Below are 22,008 nucleotides of genomic sequence, written 5' to 3' on the forward strand. Positions count from 1 at the left end.
GGAATGTAATCACACTGTCTCTGATCAAACAAGAGCGAACGTGTTGCTTCCTTTTGAGAGATATCTACAAGATCAAAGCTTGTGTGTAGCCATCACATAAAGTAGTGCAACCACAACACAAATCTTCACGTTGCTGAACTAGCTTGTTAGTGTTGTCCCACAGTGAAATATTGGACTTTCATGAAATTTAAAATTCTGTATTCTGCATTAGGGCAGTATCTTTATCAGGCATGCAAGCTTTCAAGTTCTCCAGAATTCTTTATCATTCTCCATGATAAACAAAGCTGGGAGTGGAGGGAGGGAGAAGAGAAAGTTGGGTTGTTCTAAAAAGCCATGAGTCTGCATAATGTAGGAGTCTTAAATTGGAATGTGCGACGTATTCAAATAAGGCTTTGTAGGTGCTGTGCAGATTTCAGGTTGTACCACGACCATTTGAGAAGAATAAACAAATAATGGTTGATTCCCCATCTTAAGAATTTTTGCTTGCTTGCTTTTTCTTATGGGCTAACATTGTTGTTGTTGTTTAGTCGTTTAGTCGTGTCCGACTCTTCGTGACCCCATGGACCAGAGAACGCCAGGCACCTCCTTTTATATGCCTGTTGTCTTTGTCCATGGAGTTTTCTTGGCAGGGATACTGGAGTGGCTTGCCGGTTCCTCCTCCAGGTGGATCACGTTTGGTCAAAACTCTCCACTATGACCTGTTCATCTTGGGTGCCCTGCTCGGCATAGTTCATAGCTTCTCTGAGTTCTTCAAGCCCCTTCGCCACGGCAAGGCAGTGATCCATGAAGGGGATGGGCTAACATAGCAACATTCTTTTTTGTATGACAAGCAGAGTTTGTCATAGACCTATTATTCACTACAGATTATACTTTTATTCCACAAACTCTGCATTTTGTAGGGTATGAAAGCACATGAACAAAGCCTTTGTGCACACAGTTCAAACACGTGGGAACCACATGTGCAATTCTGCTCCCTCTTCACAAATCAATTGTACATTATTGGTAGAGTGTGGAAAAAGGTTTCCAGTGTTGTTTGTTTGTTGGTTGTTTTGTTCTATAGTTTTTCATATTGGGAAAACTCCCACACAGATATATTTGGGTCTAGCTTATGCTTTTTGTCTAATTGTGACCATTCTTCTCTAGCAGCAATGGTCACAAGCAGTTGTGGTTTTGAGACCAGTGCATCAGGTCTTTGAAGTGTGCTTTAAGAACTGATTCAAGCCGAGCCCAGCTGGGAGTTAATGCATAATTGGTTTCCCTTTCACTGCCTGAATTACTATGTTGTGTTATAATGTTGAAGATGAGAGAGGTTCGGACACCACCGTGCAACAGCAGCTGAAGTTTGAGCTATACAGGTACAATATATTTTATGCTGAAGACAAGAATAGAATTAATGGATATATTCATTTGAAATAATAGGGCAGAATACTCAATGGAAAATCTTTAAGATCAACCTATATGTAGAATGCCTTCTATTAAAGCTCATTTTGATTGCTAGCGGAAGTTGTTCTACAGATGCATCATGGGGTCTATGCAAGGAAAATGTGAATGCAGCCAGCTACAAACACACAGTAAACTGTGATGTGGACAAGCCAACGAATTAGAAAATAGAGATGTAGCAACTGATGGTGGGGAACTAGACTCTAGCAGCAGAACACCTTTTATAGGCTCAGTTATTAGCTATATACTTACTGTTAGAGGCCACCCCAGTCTCTGCAGAGTGGTAACAAGATTCCAGGGGTCTGGGCATTTAACCAGGGTTTGCGTTCCTTTAGAAAGGTGTCTTTAAGAAATATGGTTTATTTACACATATTTACATCTGAGTTTTATGGAGAGAATGCAGAACATTACACCTCAAGAGTGTCTCTTGTTGCTCCTTTAATAACTTCAGCAAGCTTGGGTCTAAGGCAGAAGCCAGCCATGCTTTTACTAAATTAAGAATTGTGGGACCTGCAGCCCACAACTCAGCGTTATGTTCATTAAAGTCATTCACTGAGGGCTCATCTTGTGTTTATTTAATCTCCTCCCATTACACATTCAACATATTTCTTGGTCTTGGGTTGTACTTTTGTGTTTTGTCATGTTTATTGGTATCTGTCTGTTTCAGGAGACAATGAAGAAGTAACCCTCTAATTTCTCTTTCCTTTACAACTGGGAATGCCACTGTGATGGTTTTCTTTAGTTATGGTTTTGGTCCTTAGCAATACATCATTGGAGCCAAATCTCTTGTGGTGTGGAAAAGCATTGAGTTAGTTGTCCTGGAATGCTAATGCTGTGCATATGCTGCAATCTGAGGCTGCTACAATGGAATGAATTGTGAAGGAATTAAAACAGTGGGGCAAAATCTATTTGTTGTTGTTTAGTCATTTAGTCGTGTCTGACTCTTTGTTACAGTACCTCATGGACCAGAGCACGCCAGGCACTCCTATCTTCCACTGCCTCCTGCAGTTTGGTCAAACTCATGTTGGTAGCTTCAATAACACTGTCCAACAATCTCATCCCCTGTCATCCCCTTCTCCTTGTGCCCTCCATCTTTCCCAACATTAGGGTCTTTTCCAGGGAGTCTTTTCTTCTCATGAGGTGGCCAAAGTATTGGAGCCTCAGCTTCACGATCTGTCCTTCCAGTGAGCACTCAGGGCTGATTTCCTTAAGAATGGATAGGCAAAATCTATAGTGATGTGCTATTTGCCTTTTTATGCTGTATGTAGATCCCTGCCCCAATGCTATTTTCTGTTTGCAGCCTTTGTTGCTTCTGTTGTGTGTATGCCACTGTCCTGATGTAAGTTCCCTTTCTGCCACAATGCCATACACCAAATTCCTTTTTGTGTTTTGAAGAAGTGCCAACTTTCCCCACAGCTTCTAAGCTAACTACTGCACCATTCATTGGTTAATGTTTACTTCCTGCTTCAGCAAACCAGATCACAACACAGAAATGATGTCAGTACTCTGAGCTGAAACAGATCAAAAGTTGCATATAAGAAACAGAAGCCAACTAAAAGAATACAACATCCCTTTTAAATGTGAACAAGAAACAGTAGATAGATATAAGATACAGAAAAAGTAGCTTTAGAAGCCCTAGAAAATTAACATTAATTGTTACCATAACATTGTAACTTGCTCTTTGAAGATTTAATGAAATTGCCATTGTGTTCTATATTAAGATGCAAAAGATAGCAACTTAATAAGTTATCTGGTGGATTGCTTTTTTCACCTGTTTGTGATGACTATTATTTCTGCTATGAAGAGCAGATTAATCATTTCTATATCTTCTAAGTCTGCATCTTTTGGAGACAGTGGGCGCCTCCTCACTGTCCCTATTTTGTGGAAGTAGTTCATGTGCCAACCAGAAATTTAGATCTGTGTAATTAAAATGGATTAAAGCACTCTGTCCTGCTAGTGTAACAATCCCACCTAAAAAAACAACAGACTTTGTTCAGATAAAAAAGTGATGGGGAAATCCTCTGAAAAGTGTGGGATGAACTATTGAGTGTTAATCTTTCTACTTGCCCAGAGGATACAAACATGCCCTTAACCTGCTTTTTAGATGTTACATTTGATAGTCCGTTTAAACAATCTGAAGAAATCTAAACTTTTTAAAAGTTATTGCAGCTAACTGAATACAGTAATGCTAGCAGAGGAATAACTTTCCAGACATACACTATAATTTGTAACAATAATCCTCAAAGGCCTTAATCTCAAAAGACTTCTATTCATGAGTTTGGATTCTTACTTCATAAGAACGTCAATTTATCAATTAAGTACATCTGCTTCACAAGCAAAACAAGGTGTAACATTTCAAAGTACAAATGTCTCTTTCAACAGAATCTCTCAACGATTTATTCATCAACAATTACCTGAAATGTGGATTTCAAAGAACATATTTTCTTTATCTTATATCTGCATACTTTCATAACCGCCATGACTTTATATAAATGTATCTTGGAAACAATGAACAAAGGAGAGAAATGTAGCAAACTTTCATTCCATTTATGGAAGGCTGAAAATATAGTCCTAAAACTGCTATATATTTGAAATCAGTAAGATGAAAATTATGCTTATTGATGGAGGAACAACCAGAGGGTATTAGACTTGTTTGCCCTTTGTTACCAAAACCCACATTTCAGTATTGAAGAAACTCCTAAAAACAGCACAGTTGAAGTTCATAGGAAAGCTGAATGGTGGCCACAGACTGACATCCTGCCTTTTTGTATTGTGCTGACCTCAAACATTAGAAAGATGTTTGATACATTCCTCACTTTTAATTGAGGCCAGATCACCCATCTCTTAATTTCATTGGATCTCTCACTCACTATATTTTGCTCAATATATTAAAATTCAGGGGGAACACAGAAAGCTGCCTTGTACCAAGTCAGACTATTGGTCCATCTAACTCAATATCCTCCACACTCACTGGCAGTAGCACAGCCACAGAACTAGGCTCTTTGGCATGCAAAGCACATGCTCTAACACTGAGCTACAGCCCTTCCCTTTGATACAAATTGAAAGGAATCTTGATGAAGCTTACTTGGGAGTAAATTTACACATCAAAACTCATTGAAAGGGGTTTGCACAGAACCAAGAAGATGGGTGGGTGGCAAAAAGCCTCAAAGGAAACAAACCAGTTTAAAAGGAAACCAGCGGGTCTTGGCTGATCTTATGGAAATGCAGTATTTTAATGATCCTATGACCAAATAAATCCAATTCGAAACCTGACCTCAGATAGACAGTTGCTGCACATGGAGGTTCTACTTTAAACAAACAATTTGCTTTTCCTGGAAGGATTCCTTTGTATTCGAATGATATATTGCCTACTTTTTATGTGTTAAGGTGCTTTTATTTGTATATATGTACATATGTATGCGTATGTATGTACACTGACACGCATCCGTGTTAGCGTACATACATGCCAAACTGGATCTTTGACCCGGGTGACAGAAAGCCTAGTTTCTGCCCTGCCCTGAGGAACGATGGTCTTTATTTTGCCTCCCTTGCCTCGGCACAAGGACTAGTTCTGAGTTTGCATTTGGAGAGCCAGCATGCAACTCCCTGCGCTTCTGCGCCACGAAGGATTCCTTCAGGAGAAACGCGGGTCCTCCTGGGGCGGAGGCGGGGCGGGCGGGGGGCGGCGTTTTTGAACCTATGCTAATTCCGCTGCTAGGCCAGGAGGAAGAGCCCCGAGGTCTCGCCAGCCCGGCAGCAGCGCTCGGCGGCGAGGGTGGGGAGGGGGAGGCCGGGGCGAGTCTTAAAGGGCCCGAGCATGCCGCTGCTTTTGTGACAGGGTCCTTTGATCCCGAGGAGCCGCGCCGCCGCCGGCTGAGGCAGGCAGTTGTCGCCGGGCGAGGAGGAGGAGGAGGAGGAAGACATGCACCCGTTGCCGTAATGGAGATAAAAGACACGGGCAGCGTGGTCCTGACAGCCTACCACTCTTACACCCCATCCCGGCTGGAGCCCAGCTTCGCTCCGGAGAGCCCCCCCAGCCGGTCGCCTCTCAGGTAAAAGGAAGCGCGCGGGGAGCTGGCGAGGGGCGAGCTTTTGTCTCGAGGTCAGTCATTGTGTGCGCGCGCGCGAGAGAGAGAGAGAGAGGCAGGCAGGCAGACAGGAGAGCGTGTGAGGGTCGCCCTCAGACACGCTCCTTCTCCCGTCCCTGCTCTTCTCCTCGTTTTCTTACGAGGCGCCGAGGAAGTCTCCCTTCCTCTTCCCGCGGCAGTTTTGGCTGCGCCCTTGACCAGACGCGCGTCGAGGGAGCGGGGAGGGAGGCAGGGAGACGGGTTGGCGAAAGGTCTTCCGTTTAAAGTCTCCGGAGAGCTGCGGATCAAGTTTGTTTGCTGGCCGAGATGAGCGTCCAGATAACCTGCCGAGAAGCAGCGAGGGGAAGAGAGCGGGGAATGGTCACTTATGGACGAGACGCACCGTTTAGCAAGGGGAAGAGTCAGCTGATAGTCAGAGCCGGCTTCACAGGCAAACTTGAGCAGTTTTCCCTTCTCCCCAGTTTATATATAAACTCACAGAATCAGAAGGGACCCTGAGGAATTTTTCGCCCAACGTGGGCACGCTCGAACCCGCGACCCAGAGATTAAGAGTCTCGTGCTGAGCTATCCCAGTGTAATCCTAGGCATGGCTACTCAGAAGTTTAGTCGCCCCGAAATCTGTGGGGCTTTTAGCTAAAGTGGACACAGGATTGCAGCCTAGGTGATTTATTTTTTTGGAGCAGGGTCATTTATTATCATTGCACACCCTTTGGTTTTTAGATATCTGCTGATAGTATATGAAATGCCTAACCAATCTCATCCCAAGGGCAGGTCACAATAATTCATGTAAGGCAGAAACAACATTGAGCAGAAACAAGGAAATCTAATGTATTTATTACATTATAAAATATGTCTCACACACGGAAGGTCAGGAGAGATGACCATTACAAGAGTTTTCATCCAAACGCCAGCAATCCCCACAAGGAGGAATTTCACAATATGAAGTGTGCATCTTGCAGACATTCCTTGCATTTGTCCCAGATAAGTTTGCTGATAAAGGAAATTGTTTGGGTAACATCTTCCCTAGTGATACCTTTGGTCTTAGTGAAGCTGACCTTTCTTCTAAAGACTAGCCTGTTTTAGCTAATGTCAGCAAATGATATATTCGTGGAAGTCTGTAGAGTTTTTTTGGGGGGGTGTCTTTTCCTGGAAATGGGAAGTTCTCCTGTTTTAGAAATGGAAAAAGTTAACATGCATAAAATTAAGATATTAAAGCAATAGTCATATGCTGCATTCTTGGAACTTTAACAATGACCAGTGCTACAAATATTATAGTAGCCAAACTAAGGGCATGCTACATTCTACATTACAGCCATCAGCAGGTGTCAGTTTAAGCTTAGAGGCCTACCATGTGGATTGAACAATTTTCTCCACACTGCCACAAATGACCAAAGGTGTGCAGGTGTCATGGGGGCGATGAACAATATGCACAATGAATTGCTTTTTGTAAACAACTTGCCAGATAGTGTTTTAGTCCTAGGTGAGATAATTTAAAACATGGATAAGGAACGTGTGGCCAGGGCTGGATTTAGAGCTGTGTGAGCAGTGTGCATGCATTGGGTGCTGAGATGAGGCAGCTGTCTGAGGCACTGCCTTTCCAAAGGCAAGTAAGGAGGTGTCTGGCTTTGGGCAGGAGGCATGAGGGCTCTGGTAGGGTCCTAGAGCCCTCCCACCTACTTCCCAAAGCTGGGAAAGTGCTAACTAGGCTTGGATTGGGTTTGGGAAGGCAGCGCAACAGCTGGAGAGGGAGGGTGGGTGCCAAATTTTGGCCTTCCACAGGGTGCCACGCTACCCAAGTCCACAACTGTTGTGGCTCTCCAGATGTTGTTGGACCCTATTCCCATCAGCCTCAGGCAGCATGGCTGGTAGTCAGGTGTGATGGGTGTTGTAGCCTAACAGGGATGATTGGTGTTACAGCCGCACATTTTCCATATTGGACTGAAAGCAATTTCCATGCCAGTCATCATGTCATTGTCTACCAATCCAAAATTGGAAGAAATAGGCTGGAGACTATAATATATGACAGTTTGGTATGGATTATCATTTTTCTGTGGAGTTTGCTGTTTTGTTTCATTACCCCATCTGGAACAGTAGTCTGTTTTATAAAACAGTCTTCTGTTTTATATTCATTTTACAGCACAATTTTACTCAGAATTAAGGTCAACTGTGGTTAGTAGCATTCATTCATGGCATATTTGCTTAGGATTGTAGCCTGGGAATTGGCATTATAGTGATTGTATTAATTTACTCAGATTTCAAAAATATATTGCGGGTGTTAGCTGTTTTGTGGATCCAAATTGTATGGAAAGGTAGGATAGAAATGAATTAAATATTTAAACATCTTACATGAATGAGTGTCAGTGTGTGAAGGCCCTGGGATCAACGTAGGATTGCTTTTTCTTTTCTTTCTTAGTGTGATATCAAATATATTAAAATAGGAGGAAATTTGAGGCCCACATCCCTAGCCCTAAGCCCAGTGGCCCAAGAATTTAGTGTGAGTGCTAACAGGGAAATATATATAGCCTCTGGTAGATTTCAATGAATGAATCAACTTGTAATTCCTTAGAACCTTGGACCTAAAGAAACTAAGTCAAAGTCCAGTATATCCAGTCCACTTGTGATCTAGATAGTTTCACAGCAAAGATGGCATTGACATTCAGTTATCTAGCAGTGTTTGTTGGGGAGAATGTTAAGTATTTTAATGCTGATGTTAATGTGTTTGGTTTGATTTATGGGACTTGAAATCTATGGGACTTGAAACATGCTTGATTTAGTGACTTGTTGTTTTTGTTTGTTTGTTTGTTTTATTATAAGGTTAGCCCATCTGGCAGTTGTTGGGGTTTTTTTTTGGGGGGGGGGAGATAAAATGATGTTTGATATGCATAGTTGGCATCCCTAGTAATAAAAACAACACAGTAGTGACTCATTGTTAAATTATTGCTGAAACCATCATTTCATTATCAGAGAGCAGAAAGAAAATGGCTTGGATCCAGAACACTCATGAGACACTCCTACTGGAGGAAGAGCGGAGATGGTTGTTGTTTTTTTGCTGAATCCTCCTTCACATTGCAGACCTTTGTGTCCACTGAAAAGTTGCTCTGGAGGAGTGTGGAAGGCAGGATAGGGAGCCACAGGTGAATCAGCAATAGCTATTCCTCCTGTAGCAGCTTCCTCTGGATCCCATCTCCTTCCACAAATGGAAGGAGCCCTTCCATTCACAGAATGGACCCAATAAATTTAAAAATACATTTCTGTTACTTAAACAAAAGTGTTATGTTGTGTCAATTCATGTTGCTTCTAACAATAGTTTATAAACTCGCTTAAGTTCCAAACTCTGAAGCTGTGCCAGGAAAGAATACAAATAAGAACTACTATTCAGAAATATAAATGAAAACTTTAAGCTACTTTAAAGGATATAGGTATGAACAGCAAGTTTCTTGAGTTCCTGTAATGTTTTTTACACACACACACACACGCACACACACACCCCTCTCCCAGTGAAGTTGCCCACTTCCTGCAGCTGTCTGGTTGCAGTAAGTGGTTTTTGCCATATGGGCAGTCAGAAACTCCATCTGTGTTTCCGAAGCTTGCTGTGGAAAGAGGTTGTATTACCTCAGCATGTGGTCCAGTGGAATGCAGAATGCATGAAAGAAAATGTACTAGTTGTTTTAGCAAAGGACAGAAAAGTCTGTGTTTGAATTCATGGCCTTTTTCCTTCTTCAAATTCTTTATAATAAGTATTGTTGTCATAATTATTCTCCATTTTCTGTCTCCAGTTAGTACAGTGTGTTCAGTTTGGGTTCATTAAGACAGCAATCTGGGTTTTCTGTAGCTAAAGATATTTTTTTTAAAAAAAACCTACAGTTTTTCTTATGTTTAGTAATTGGACCTTGGAGTCTCATTCTACTTTGACCACTTTGATTATGCAGATAAAACATGCATATAAAATTAGTTGAATAATTTGTTATTTGTACCCAAAATGACTTAAGTATATGGTATTAATTAGTACATTTTAATGTGTAGAAATGAAGAATTTAAATTTATAAATTCAGTTTCTTGCTTTCATTAAAAAGCTAAAAAAATGAACAGCAAAGTTTAGTTTTAACATAATATTGACAGACCTCATGGGGATACTTCACTCACCAACACACACAGTCCACTAGAGCTAGCTATTTCCTCTTGTGTTGCACCGGTGTGGTGATTATGCAGGAAAATATGCTTCTAATTTGTATGAAGTCCATTAACTGTTTTGTTTTCATGTGATATGATATGATAAGTGTGGCTAACCCTTTTCCTGCAGGAGCTGCATGCTAAAGTGGCTGTGGCCCACATGGAAAAGTAGGACATGGTCATGGTGTAAAAGTGGGTGTGACTGTGGTGGAAAATTAATACCCTTTTCATTACATGGTGAATATATAGAATAAAGCATGGCTGTGGTTTTTTCTCCTTTGTGATTTTCCTGGTACTGAGGAAGCGACTACTTTTAGTTGGCGTTCCAAAATCCAGTGGGTTCATCATGTATGAAGTTGGTTCTTTGCATATACAGTGGTACCTCAGGTTACAGACGCTTCAGGTTACAGACTCCGCTAACCCAGAAATAGTACCTCGGGTTAAGAACTTTGCTTCAGGGTGAGAACAGAAATGGCGTGGCGGCGGCAGCGGGAGGCCCCATTAGCTAAAGTAGTACCTCAGGTTAACAACAGTTTCAGGTTAAGAACGGACCTCCAGAACGAATTAAGTTCTTAACCCGAGATACCACTGTACTAGCATTGGAAAAACCTGTTCTTCCTGATAGGTGGTCCCAAATCTTAAGTGGGTGTTTCTTTGTTGTTGGAAAATTTCTCTGTGGTTATGCAGAGCTCATAGAACTCCAACACTTCCATGGTTCTTTGTGGCAAGATAAGTTCCATTTGATATTCCTCTGGTATATTTGATAATTTCACAGTAAAGTGTAACACCAAAATGCTGTTTAAGGTTCTGGAAGTGTACAGTAAAGTTCTGCTGAAAATGGCCACACTCTGCTGCTGTTTTAGGATTATGTCTTCAAAGGACTGGGAAATATGTTGTACACAGTATTTCCCTTCCTAGCTGGTGTTGAAAAGCCTTAGAATAGAAAAAGCCTTCTTGTAGAATAGTAATCAGGTGGTTTTGCAGTTCAGTGTTCAGCTATTTTGTGACATCTACCACAAATGCCAGGACAGCCACTATTTGTCACTCAGTTCTTCAGCTGGCTTCCCACTAGACCTCATGAACAGTTTCATTTCTTCACGGAGCTCATAAAACTGCTTTAGTGCAGTACCTCTGCTCAGCTGTTATACTTCACATAGTCAGATTAAGGTTCTTCAGGAACTCTTTGATCTAGCAACTGTTCAACCTCCGGCTTTTTATAAAGCAAATGCAGGAAATAAATTGATTTATTTGTTTTGGTTTATTGTATTACTATGCAGCTTTTCATTCAGGTGAATCTCAAAGTTACTTACAAACAATAAATAAATAAATAAATAACAATAACATAATAGAACATCACAAAAACAGCATAAATACTACAAAATAATTAACAAATCACCAACAAAACAATTATAATCTATAAATCACTATTAACAAAACAGCAACAGTCATGGCAATATTACTATCTATTTAGGCCAAGCTAATTTTACACCTATAACTGGAAAGAGCCCAATAGTTTAAATTAAGTCCAAATTGAGTACAATCAAATTTCTGAAAATTTTTAGAGCAGGGGTAACAGACTAACATAGGTGCTCCTCAGGAAGGAAGTCTTAAACTGGCACCCAAAAGTTGGAAAGTGTCAGCACCAAGAAGGCCTCACTTAGGACAGTATTCCATAGGCGGGAATTATTCAGGAATTATTTTTCAGTTCTGCCTTCTTGTTTGCACCTCCACCATGTTTCCTGGTTTATTTTCCAGTTCTGATGTGCTCTTTAGTTCTGGTTTATGCCTTGATTCTGTTTCCTGGTTTGTTCATTGGTTCTGACTTGCTTTGTCCCTTGGCTCACTCCAGACTGCTACCCATGATCATGCCCTGACTTAGGGCATGCATAGGGAAGCTGTTGCCATCATAGCTAGTCAGCATTTTTTTGGCTTGTCCATCCTATTTTGCATTTTAGTTCCACCCCTTTACTGGGGGCTGTTACCACCAGCTGTGCCAATTTGCTGGTGTGATTGCCACTCAAATGCCTTTATAATGCCCCACAATTGAATTGTCAACATTCTTACTCTGATGTGTTCCATAATACAGTATCAGCTTTACTCAGTATTACTGTGCTACACCTTGTTATATGACTGCCAGTAGCCCATGATGCTGTAATAGTCAATGATGTGGGTTGCCTTGTAATGCCAGCAAAGTTCTAGAAATTGTGATATCACATTACATTCATTCATAAATTAGCATGCAATGTCATAAAACATGTGCTAGTGTAGTGGCTTATAGTATCAGGCTGTAAGCATTTTTATTCCATTTTCTTCACGTTATTTAGAAGCCTTTGGCACAAATTAAAACTCAGAACATGGGATGAGTTCAACATTTATTTATTTAATAAAATGTATACGCTGTTTGATTGTAAAAAAACCCACACCCTTAAAGCTGTAAACAAAGTTAAAATACTAAACCTGATTGAAATTATCTCAGCTTTCTAAGCATATGGGTAGGCTTGTCCAAACAATAATGTTTTTAGCAGATGCTGAAAAGGGAATCATGAAGGTCCCTGCTTGATCTCAATAGGCAGGGAGTTCCAAAGTGCATGTTTTGCCACTCTAAATGATTGAGTTCTTACTTATATGTGAAACAGGTATTATGTGGCACCAATTTCACTAAAGCACGTGAGTGGACACATGTGGGATACAGTGATATCATGGGTAAACTGGTCCTAAGTCATTAAGGGCTTTATATACTAATAGTAACACCTTGAACTTGGCCCAGTAGCAAATTGGCAATCAGTGCAAATCTCTGAACACAGGTGTTGTATGCTGACAAGGCCTCATTTCTGTCAGAAATTGTGCCACAGTATTCTGCAGCAACTGCAGCTTCCAGATCAAGCACGAGTGAAGCACTACATAGAGTACTTTGCAATAATCCAGTCTTGAAGTTACCAACACATGAACTACTGTGGTAAAGCTTTCCTGGTTCAGGAATGGCCATAGCTGCCAAACCAGTTGCAGTTGGTAAAAGGCACATCTAGCCATTGAGGCTACTTGAGCCTCCAGTGATAGAACTGGACCCAGAAGTGCCCCCCAACTGTGAACCTGATCCTTCAAGGGAACCTCAACCCCATCCATGATAGAAAACTGACCAATTTCTTGGACACAGGAGCTACTCACCCATATGGAATAAACACAGAACTTATTTTTTTTTAAAGGTAGGGATTTTCCCATTCCATTATTGTTCTGTGAGTTTGTTCTACTGAACATTTTGCTCCATCTGGTTTCTGGTTTAAACTACTAGAATGTCTTAAAATTCTTAAAAGCTTTCTAGGACTGAAAAAAAAGTATCTGGATCGCTTCACAGTTAAGTTTATTTTTCAGTGTACTTAGCTCCATTGTTTTATTTGCTGTTTCATATACCAATGATTAGATGCATAATTCATTGCTGACTTATTTACATTTTCTTACTGTTTCTCATAAAGGCAAGATACTGGCAGGGTTTCTTTTTTTACCCCAACTGAGTTCATTAATCTAACTGAAAATGAAACATGTGTGTTTCAGCAGAGGTTAATCCCAAATGCATTTATCTTCATACTAGGTTATTTACTTACAGAAGACTAGTCTCCAGGAACAGTTCAGTATGCCAACCAATTTTGGAAGTCACCTGTAGCACATAGGGGCATGTACAAACATGCACATTCCTTTTTACTTTGTTTTACACACTTGCTGAGTTTCCTTTTCCAAAAGGTGAAGTAAGCCTCCATGGTGGCATGGTTCAAACATGCCATTCCCAATCCAACAAACCGTGGTTTGTTGGAATGCAAATGACCATGGGCTCAAGCGTTCCCGTTCTCCTTTTGTATGCCCAGCTGCAGAGGAAACTACCACGTGTGATTTAAAGTACTCTTCACAAGTTAGTAATCCAAACCAGGGAGCACTTAAATCACAGTGTCCTGTTTTGGATATCACAGGGAAGTTGTAATTTAACAAACCAGGAAGCCTTTTCTATAGCTAAATGTCCAAGAGGAGGAAGGAAAGAGAGAAGAGGAGCTCATGTCCATCTCTAATTCTTATAGTTTGTTGGAATACTGCATCTGACCCAGGTTGATATCTCATAGGCAAAAATCTTAGAGATAAAATACCGATTGCAATGGTTCCTGTTGAGTGTTTCAGGTATCGGACATATCAGTTTAGTGTTACTGCACTTTTCAACTATATGTCTATTCTTAGCAGAATCAACACCAGTGGCAGAGTTGAAATCGGCACCTGCAGTACCAAATGTGTGCTTCTGCTTCAGTTCTCATCAACTCTTTTTTGATAGGTAAAGCAGTAATGTATAAAGTCCCCTAACTGAGGTCATGCAATACTGTACCAATACATTTGTGGCACTGCTCCATGGACTTCTAAGCAACTGTTAAATTTTCACCATTTTTAAAAAATTGTATCCTAGGCAAATTGTTGAATTACTTCAATAATGCATTGGGGCAAAATGGTTTAGAAGCCGCTGCATCATAAGCTACCAATCTTCTATACCTGCCTACCACACTGATCTGGAGAAAGTATAGCGGCACTCCATGGTCACTATAATCTTGGTCTGATTGTCTGGCAGATCTGATTGAGCAGGCCCTGCAGTTCACATTTATATACAAATGATGTCAAATCCCTTCTGTTAAGGTGCAGTGTAAACAATCTTAACTATTTTTGATGTTTATCTCATGGTACAATAAACTTTCTCAGGGGACAGGAATACACACACAAAAAACCACCCTTCTTTCAATAACATCTTTTAAAACATCCCAAAGTTTTCATAGACATTGAGTATTTGTTGTTGAAATCTTAAATTTCAGAGTGCATCAAAATTCTAAAACAGAACTTGGTTTAATTCAGTTGCTCATGTAAAATAAGCTGTAACCTAGGAAAAATGTGAAAGGCTGTATCTTTTTTCAGGGGTAGTGGTAGAGATAAGGGAAGGACAGCATATGACTTATTTCACAGACTGGAATTTTAAACAGCTTCTTAACTGGAATTTTAAAACCCATTAAAACATCTCTCTACAAATTATTATTAAACCATTCAGGAGGTAATGCTTATAAATAGGCAGACAATAGTAGACTCACTTTTTCCTGTAGGCTTTAGAAACATCTACAACATGTCCTTTGAGACCTTCACTAAGGAATGCAGTATTTATAGTCTTTATAGAATTTCATGTTATGGTTGAAACTAGAGTTGGCTTCTCTGATTTCTTTAGTATGGTGCCCCTGCTGATTTCCCTGGTGCTTTCATATGCAGAACTTATGGAAAACATCTGGCACTGTCTTTTTGATCAGCTTGTCAGTTGAACATTTGGCCAGCTGCCATCCATTCATTTTAGCCATGTCACTTATGGCACACTGATTAAATGATGCTTAAAGCTGCCTGGAAAAGAAAAAGAAATAGTAGTGGGTTCAGGGAATTAAAAAAATAAAAATAAAGAACAGGGTCCAATCTTCTGGGTCAAGGAAAGCCTAGACAAAAATGTATCTCTTTACAGGTTGTCTGAAGCAACAGAGGGACAAGATTTTATGGTACAGGGACAATATTAGAAAATGCTATTTTGGGGGTCATCACCCCCCATGATATTTCCCAGGGATCTTACAGGTCTATACTGGGGCAGGTGGTCTTTCAGGTAGCATGGTCCTGAGTTGCTCAGGGCTTTATATGAACAAGAACAACACATTGAACATGGCCCAAGATCAGTCCTTTAAAGCTTTTCTATTTTGCCATTGGTAACCAGCATCAGTGTAGCAGTTCATTATAGATTTACATCACAACTTTATTTAGCCAAATAACACAACAGTAAGTCAAGCTAAACAAGAATGCAGCTCGTATATTGTTACATTGCCATAGAGATTTGTGGATGATATGGTGAATGAAATTCAATAATTGAAATGTTTAATAAATTAGTTTTAGATATTGGCTTTTCTATGTTATATGCTCCTGCTCCTTGTATTCCTCTCTGTGCCATATAAAGTATAACTGGAAGTTAGCAGTAACAATTCAAGGAACCAAAAAGTGAGGCTAATGGGTAATAGGCAGGAAATAGTGCAATGGTGACCTCTAGATTGTAATTGACTATACTTTTCAGCTTTTCTTTGCTGGGGCTTTTCTTTTCAATAATTTACTTTCTTCCCTGCCTGCATTTACTTTGTTCACCTTTCCAAATCTTCACTGAACTACTGTTTAGAGAAGAGCTCCAAAAACAGGTATGGGGGAGGAAATAATATACAATTTTAATTACTGAGATATCTATTGTTTTTTGAGAGAGAAAAGGTAGAGGAAATTAACTCTTTAAGGAAACTCATCAAATCTAGTAAATATAAAGTTACCTGAAGGAAAATTTTCTGTATATGCTTTTATTTGCTACCTCCTTTAGGAAAACCAGCTGTGGCATTTAAGTGCAAATTAAGCATCATTTTTGTTTCTTAGTGAATCCACTGGGCTTATTTTTGTATAAGTATCACTGAATATTTTTCAGCATCTTCTTGCTTTGCTTTGTTCATGTGTATTTTTTTTTTTAATTTCCTGGATATGTGCTTCCCTTTGATGCTATTGCCGATGTTGCTACTGCGTTCTTTGTGTAATAACTGCAACCATGCTTACAGTTGAAAATGGAGTTCGGTAGCTCTAAACTATATTTTATTAGAACATTTTCGTGCCGTTTGTTTGCACTGAGGTGTGTGAATGGAATTTTCTCCAGTTGTTTAATATAATTCAGAGCATTATCTTAAAGTGATTTCTTTTCTATAATTTGTTTTATTTCTTGAATATGTGCTTCCATTTGTTGGTTTTGTCCATGAAATAGACACAGTTTCAGGGTGAGCATCAGCACCTTGGACAGCTGCTGGGGTTCCAGTGTTCCACCAGGGCCTATCGCCAACTCCTGCCTTGGGGGTCCTTTTAGGTGTTTTCATTTTTCCTAGCCTGATATTTACATTTCATGCCCCTGAACAATGCTGTATTAGGGGCACTGTAAAAAAATAATATGGCAGCTGGACCAAAATGTCTGGCATGTAACTACAGTTACTACCAGGCAAGCATGCCAGGAGCCAATGACGAGAAAAGATGCTTAAAGGCTCCTTCATGTTTCCTTCCACTTACAATTACTAGCAGAACAGAACACAGTCATAACATGGACCCCAAACACCCTGGAACTCGGATGTTTTGGCTCCTGAACGCCACAAACTTGGAAGTGATTGTTCCGGTTTGTGAACGTTGTTTTGGAACCCGAATGTCCGATGGAACTTCCGTGGCTTCTGATTGGCTGCAGGAGCTTCCTCCAGCCAATCAGAAGCCGTGATTTGGTTTTTGAACATTTTGGAAGTTGAATGGACTTCTGGAACAGATTCCGTTTGACTTCCAAGGTACGACTGTATATCTGAAGACTTTCAAATTTAACATTAAATATTTCTATTAAGCCAGGGCACCTGCACTGTACACACATACATTCATACATACAGGAAACCTGTAAAACTTTTAGCTTCCATCTGTCTTCCTGCTGATTCACAGAATATATGGCATATATGTAAAACATGTTTGAATCTCTAGCATTTATAAAAGAAAAAATAATGTATTGCATGTGGAACTCTTAACATTTTCTGCTGAAAGAAACCTAACAAGTTGCTGCAACTGATACAAAATGGAGTAATGTATATGTTTCTTCTTGGTGTTAGTAACAGATCTTGTTAGAACCCATTGATTTAAATGGTGGCACAAGAAAGGTTCTCTATTTTAAGTCATAAAAGAAAGAAAGAAAGAAAGAAAGAAAGAAAGAAAGAAAGAAAGAAAGAAAGAAAGAAAGAGTAAAGGCCAGGTTTATTCTGCAGCTGTGTGCTCATCTGTGTTTCATCAAATACAGCTTTTTATTCCTAATGCAGTTTTGGCATTCATTGTTACATTACACATATAATTTTAAATACAGGACTTCGTGAAGGTAGTGATAGTTAAAATGCCTGGCAGTGATGAAGCAGTAACGTCAAACTAGCCTGAAGTATAAAATGAGCACGGCCACAAACATGAAATTAATTATCAGTTATAACATTTTCTGAGTCTAGACTCTTCTAACCAGTCATTGTTTTCTGTGTGTGGTGGGGGGAGGGGGGGAATGGGGACTATAGCATGAAGCTGCCAGAACAAAGTTGTTATTGAAATGCAACATGAAGTGCCTGTTCATGCATTACTTTGCCCTCCTTATCCCATAACCCTGGTATTATCCCTAATGAGGATCTATATTGCTCCCGCCCCTACCCTTCACTCATGCCACTCACTATGGAAACAGGTGAATGCAGGTCTTAAAATGGGGGTTGAAGCTTTGAAACTAATCTACTGCTAAGGATGCCCCCCTCTTCCAGTTGTCTCAGAAAACTACAGGTAAAATTTTCCTCCCATTCACTCTATTGGCAGATTTCCTATTTGCCGATCTTTCATTTGCCCTCATTTACCCTTCTTTGGAACATAGGAAGCTCCCTTAAGCTGAGTCCATTTAGTTCTGTACTGTCTACACAGACTGCTAAAGACACTCCAGGATTCCAGAGTGGAGTCTCTCTCAGTCCTACCTAGAGATTTCAGATTGGACTAGGAACTACAGTCCTTTTTCCTCTCATTCTGCCCTGACTCTCTGTCTAGATGCAGCCATCTATGTCATTGCTGCCATTCCTCCATTCTCCCTCTCTCCTATTCTTCAGGAGCTTGTACTGCATGAATATATCACAATTAAGACGATATTTGTTGTATTATCTTTTAATAAACCTCTTTTCTGGAACAAGTCCTAAAGTCTCAGCTATGTTTCCTCTTCCTAGAACCTTACTTGGTATGCCCCACTGTGTAGACCGAAGTTACCCATGCTCTTCTGCCATTAATTTGGTAGACATGCTAGTTCCTGAGAAATAGAGCAAGGACTTCAGAGGGAAGTCTTAAAGGTAAAGGTACCCCTGCCCGTACGGGCCAGTCTTGACAGACTCTAGGGTTGTGCGCCCATCTCACTTAAGAGGCCGGGGGCCAGCGCTGTCCAGAGACACTTCCGGGTCACGTGGCCAGCGTGACAAAGCTGCATCTGGGGAGCCAGCGCAGCACACGGAAACGCCGTTTACCTTCCCGCCAGTAAGCGGTTCCTATTTATCTACTTGCACCCGGGGGTGCTTTCGAACTTCTAGGTTGGCAGGCGCTAGGACCGAGCAACGGGAGTGCACCCCTCCGCGGGGATTCGAACCGCCGACCTTTCGATCGGCAAGCCCTAGGCACTGAGGCGTTTACCCACAGCGCCACCCGCGTCCCAGAGGGAAGTCTTAGCACCAGGTTAATTTTCCAATTACCTGTTCTTCCTGAAGGGTTTTTTCCCCCCAAACATAGAAGGAGTTCATTAAACACACACGTCTCAAAGAAGAGTTGAAATAGTGGTGATTGCCACTCACAAGTGCTGCTCATTAAATGAGTTGTGTAATCTGAACACATGGTGGGATAGCATTGTAGCCACTTACCCCACCTGTGACATCCACGCATCCATCAGAATGTCTGAAAATAGTTTAGACAGTTCCATATCTGTGCTGTAGTCACATGTTCTGGTAACCATGTAAAGGTCAGGGGAGAAGCTAGCAGCTGAATTTCATGCACATGTTCATATGGAGAAGGTTTTAGATAGTTTCAAAAAAGGGGTTAGCCCAATTCACAGAGAAGAGACTTATGAAATATTAGCCATGATGAATGGAACTTCCTGGTCTAGAGATAGGATGCTTCTGAACACCCCAGGTAAATGGAGCAGAGGTGGGTGCTACTGTCTTCATGCTCTCACTTTTCAAGCAAAAAAGTATATTAAAGTCGAAGCCTGTACATGCTTGTTCTAAAATTACATAATGAGGCATGATCAAGCCTGAGAAATATCTATATTATGCTATGCTATACCATTTATTCATATGTGTGTGGGGGGACATATATTGTATGTGGTGCTTAGAAAGCTGAGCAGAAGCTGTTCAGGGTGTACCGGTAACTAAAAATGGGTTCACACAGCATGGAGTGGGATGAGTCAGAAAGGACTGATTTCTGGTGAGCCAATTATACACAGGTTTTAATTGAAATCTGACACAGTAGCCCCCATTCTGCTATGTCAAAAGTTTTGTATAAATCAACTAACAAGTTTTAAATGACTTTAATAGCACATGTAAATGGAAAACTGCATGACATTCTAGTTCATTCACTTCTATTTCCCACCTAAGCACCAGGAAGCACATCTGCAGGGGCGAAAATATAACCTCTACATCATAACTGTTTTGAAATAAAAAGTCATTATTTAGCAGTTGCATGGCATGGGCAATGCCCACTGAAATAATTTCAGGAATTTTGTGTTGCTAATAACAGCTTGAATCTTAGACTAGCTCTGCCAACTGCAGCTAAGCCTGCGTAGGCTGACAAAGTACATTCCTGGCTGCATCAATAAATGGAGAGCTAGATTACATTACAGACTCTGTGATGATCTTAAATGAGTTTTTATCATCAGGTTGGAATTTATGTTTTATCATACCCAAAATAACATATCTGACTTTGAAAGTGCATTGGTCTTAATTACTTGCATTTGTTTCTGTTTTATCTGATTCCACAAACAAAATTCTGTTGGAACTGACATTATGGCTTCCATTGGACTCGGATTGGTGGAGATTTTTAAGTTTTAGAAACCTATCCACAAGAAGCTGAGATAAAGCAAATTAAGCCTCCATAGAGTTGCACTCAATCCAAACCCTGTCAGCAGCAGGGTTCTGATGCTCTGCCTAAGGCTTTAAAACAGTGTTTTATGCTGGGGTGCAAGTCACGTGGCCAAACTGAACAGTTTTAGGATCCAGCCTAAGTCCTCCCTCTCTGCTCCCACCCCCAGCTCACCCCTTTTTGAGGACTTACACTGGCCACATCTCAGCCAGCTTTGGCTCAGCTGGCTGAGTGGGATGAGCAAGTTTTGCTGGCCTATCTTCTGTGGAGCTGGGGTTGGGAACTTAATAATAGCTGAGCCAGGAATCAGCCAGCTAAGCCAGAGTTGCTCATCCCAGTGGACCTTGCTACAGTAATGTCCCTAAATGCCTATCATTTTAAATAATCAACTAAAGCAACTTGACAAGCAGAACAGCTGAAAATATAACATTAGAAGTAGTAAAACACTGCAGAGTGGGTTACTTGCTGTGCATTAAAAATATCATACAAATGCCTTGTGCAAACAGACGAATCTTTATTTGGCATCAAAATGCTAAAAGGGTAGGTGCCAAACATGCTCCCAAATGGAGGGCATTCCACAGGTGGTCACTGCCACAGAGAACGGCCTTTCTATCATCATTGCATAATGTCTATCTCCCAGTGGTGGAATCCTTTAAATATGACATGAGCAGGAACAGGGGAAAACACTATTTCAGTGATTAGGGTCCTAGCCAAGGTCTGATAGACCAGTACAAACACCTTGAACTCTTCCTGGGTGTGTAAAGGCAACCAGTGTAAACAATTCTGATTTGTATCATGTGATCCCAGCCAAATGAACTGGTTAACAATATGGCAGAAGGTATACAAGTTATATGTGCAGAATCCTTATAATCTGTACTCACAAAACTGCACGACACAAATTGTGTGAGAAAACTGCTGCACATACAGTTTGAACTCAATGACTTTACAGAAGAGCCCATCAGTGTGTGGAAGTTCAGGACCAGCAGACACCATCTCATGCTTCCTGTTCCAGATGATCATTCCCATATTTAATCATTGGCATAGGTCTCTTGTGTTGTTCACATTTTATTATAAACCACTCACATATACCTACTACCTAGTAACAGAAATAACCATAGTGTTACAGGAACATATTACAAACAGTTATTCATTCAAAAGGCTATTTTCCCTCACCTTTTGTTACATGATTTATTTTTTTAAAAAAATTGGAACCAACTCAAAAACTTTTTGAGTTGAGATAAAATGAGAATTTTATCACATGTTAACCTTGGATGCAAAACTGCAAATAAAACAATGAAGCAACACAGATCTTCCTTCCTTTTTCTGATTACATCACTGGAACCGTTGACTAATATAAAGGGATTTTATTTTATTTATTTATTTTTAAAAAGAAACTTCTGAGTGTATTTCTCACAGTACTCCATATCTGAATTCCTCTGCATCTGTAATGCAGATGAAACCAATTATAATGAAGTGAAGCATGAGGCGGCTATAAATTCAACAGAAATAAAAACAAAAATGTATTTACCAATACCAAGTATTTCAAAGATGGCAAAGGCAGATGCAGAAGCTCGTGTGGATTTTGTTTGATCTC

General features: G+C 40.4%; 1 protein-coding gene across 1 annotated transcript in view; it reads left to right on the top strand.

Annotated features, from left to right (window-relative positions):
• The first annotated feature begins 5,124 nt into the window (after nt 1–5,124).
• ARHGAP28 (Rho GTPase activating protein 28) overlaps nt 5,125–22,008 on the top strand; it is a 54,115-nt gene continuing 37,231 nt past the window's right edge. Inside the window, exon 1 of the mRNA XM_081918073.1 lies at nt 5,125–5,492. Coding sequence (XP_081774199.1) covers nt 5,140–5,492 — 353 coding nt within the window. The 5' untranslated portion in view covers nt 5,125–5,139. The remainder of the gene's footprint in view (nt 5,493–22,008) is intronic.

Source organism: Podarcis melisellensis (assembly GCF_964234715.1).
Source record: "Podarcis melisellensis genome assembly, chromosome: 7".
NCBI lineage: Eukaryota > Metazoa > Chordata > Lepidosauria > Squamata > Lacertidae > Podarcis > Podarcis melisellensis.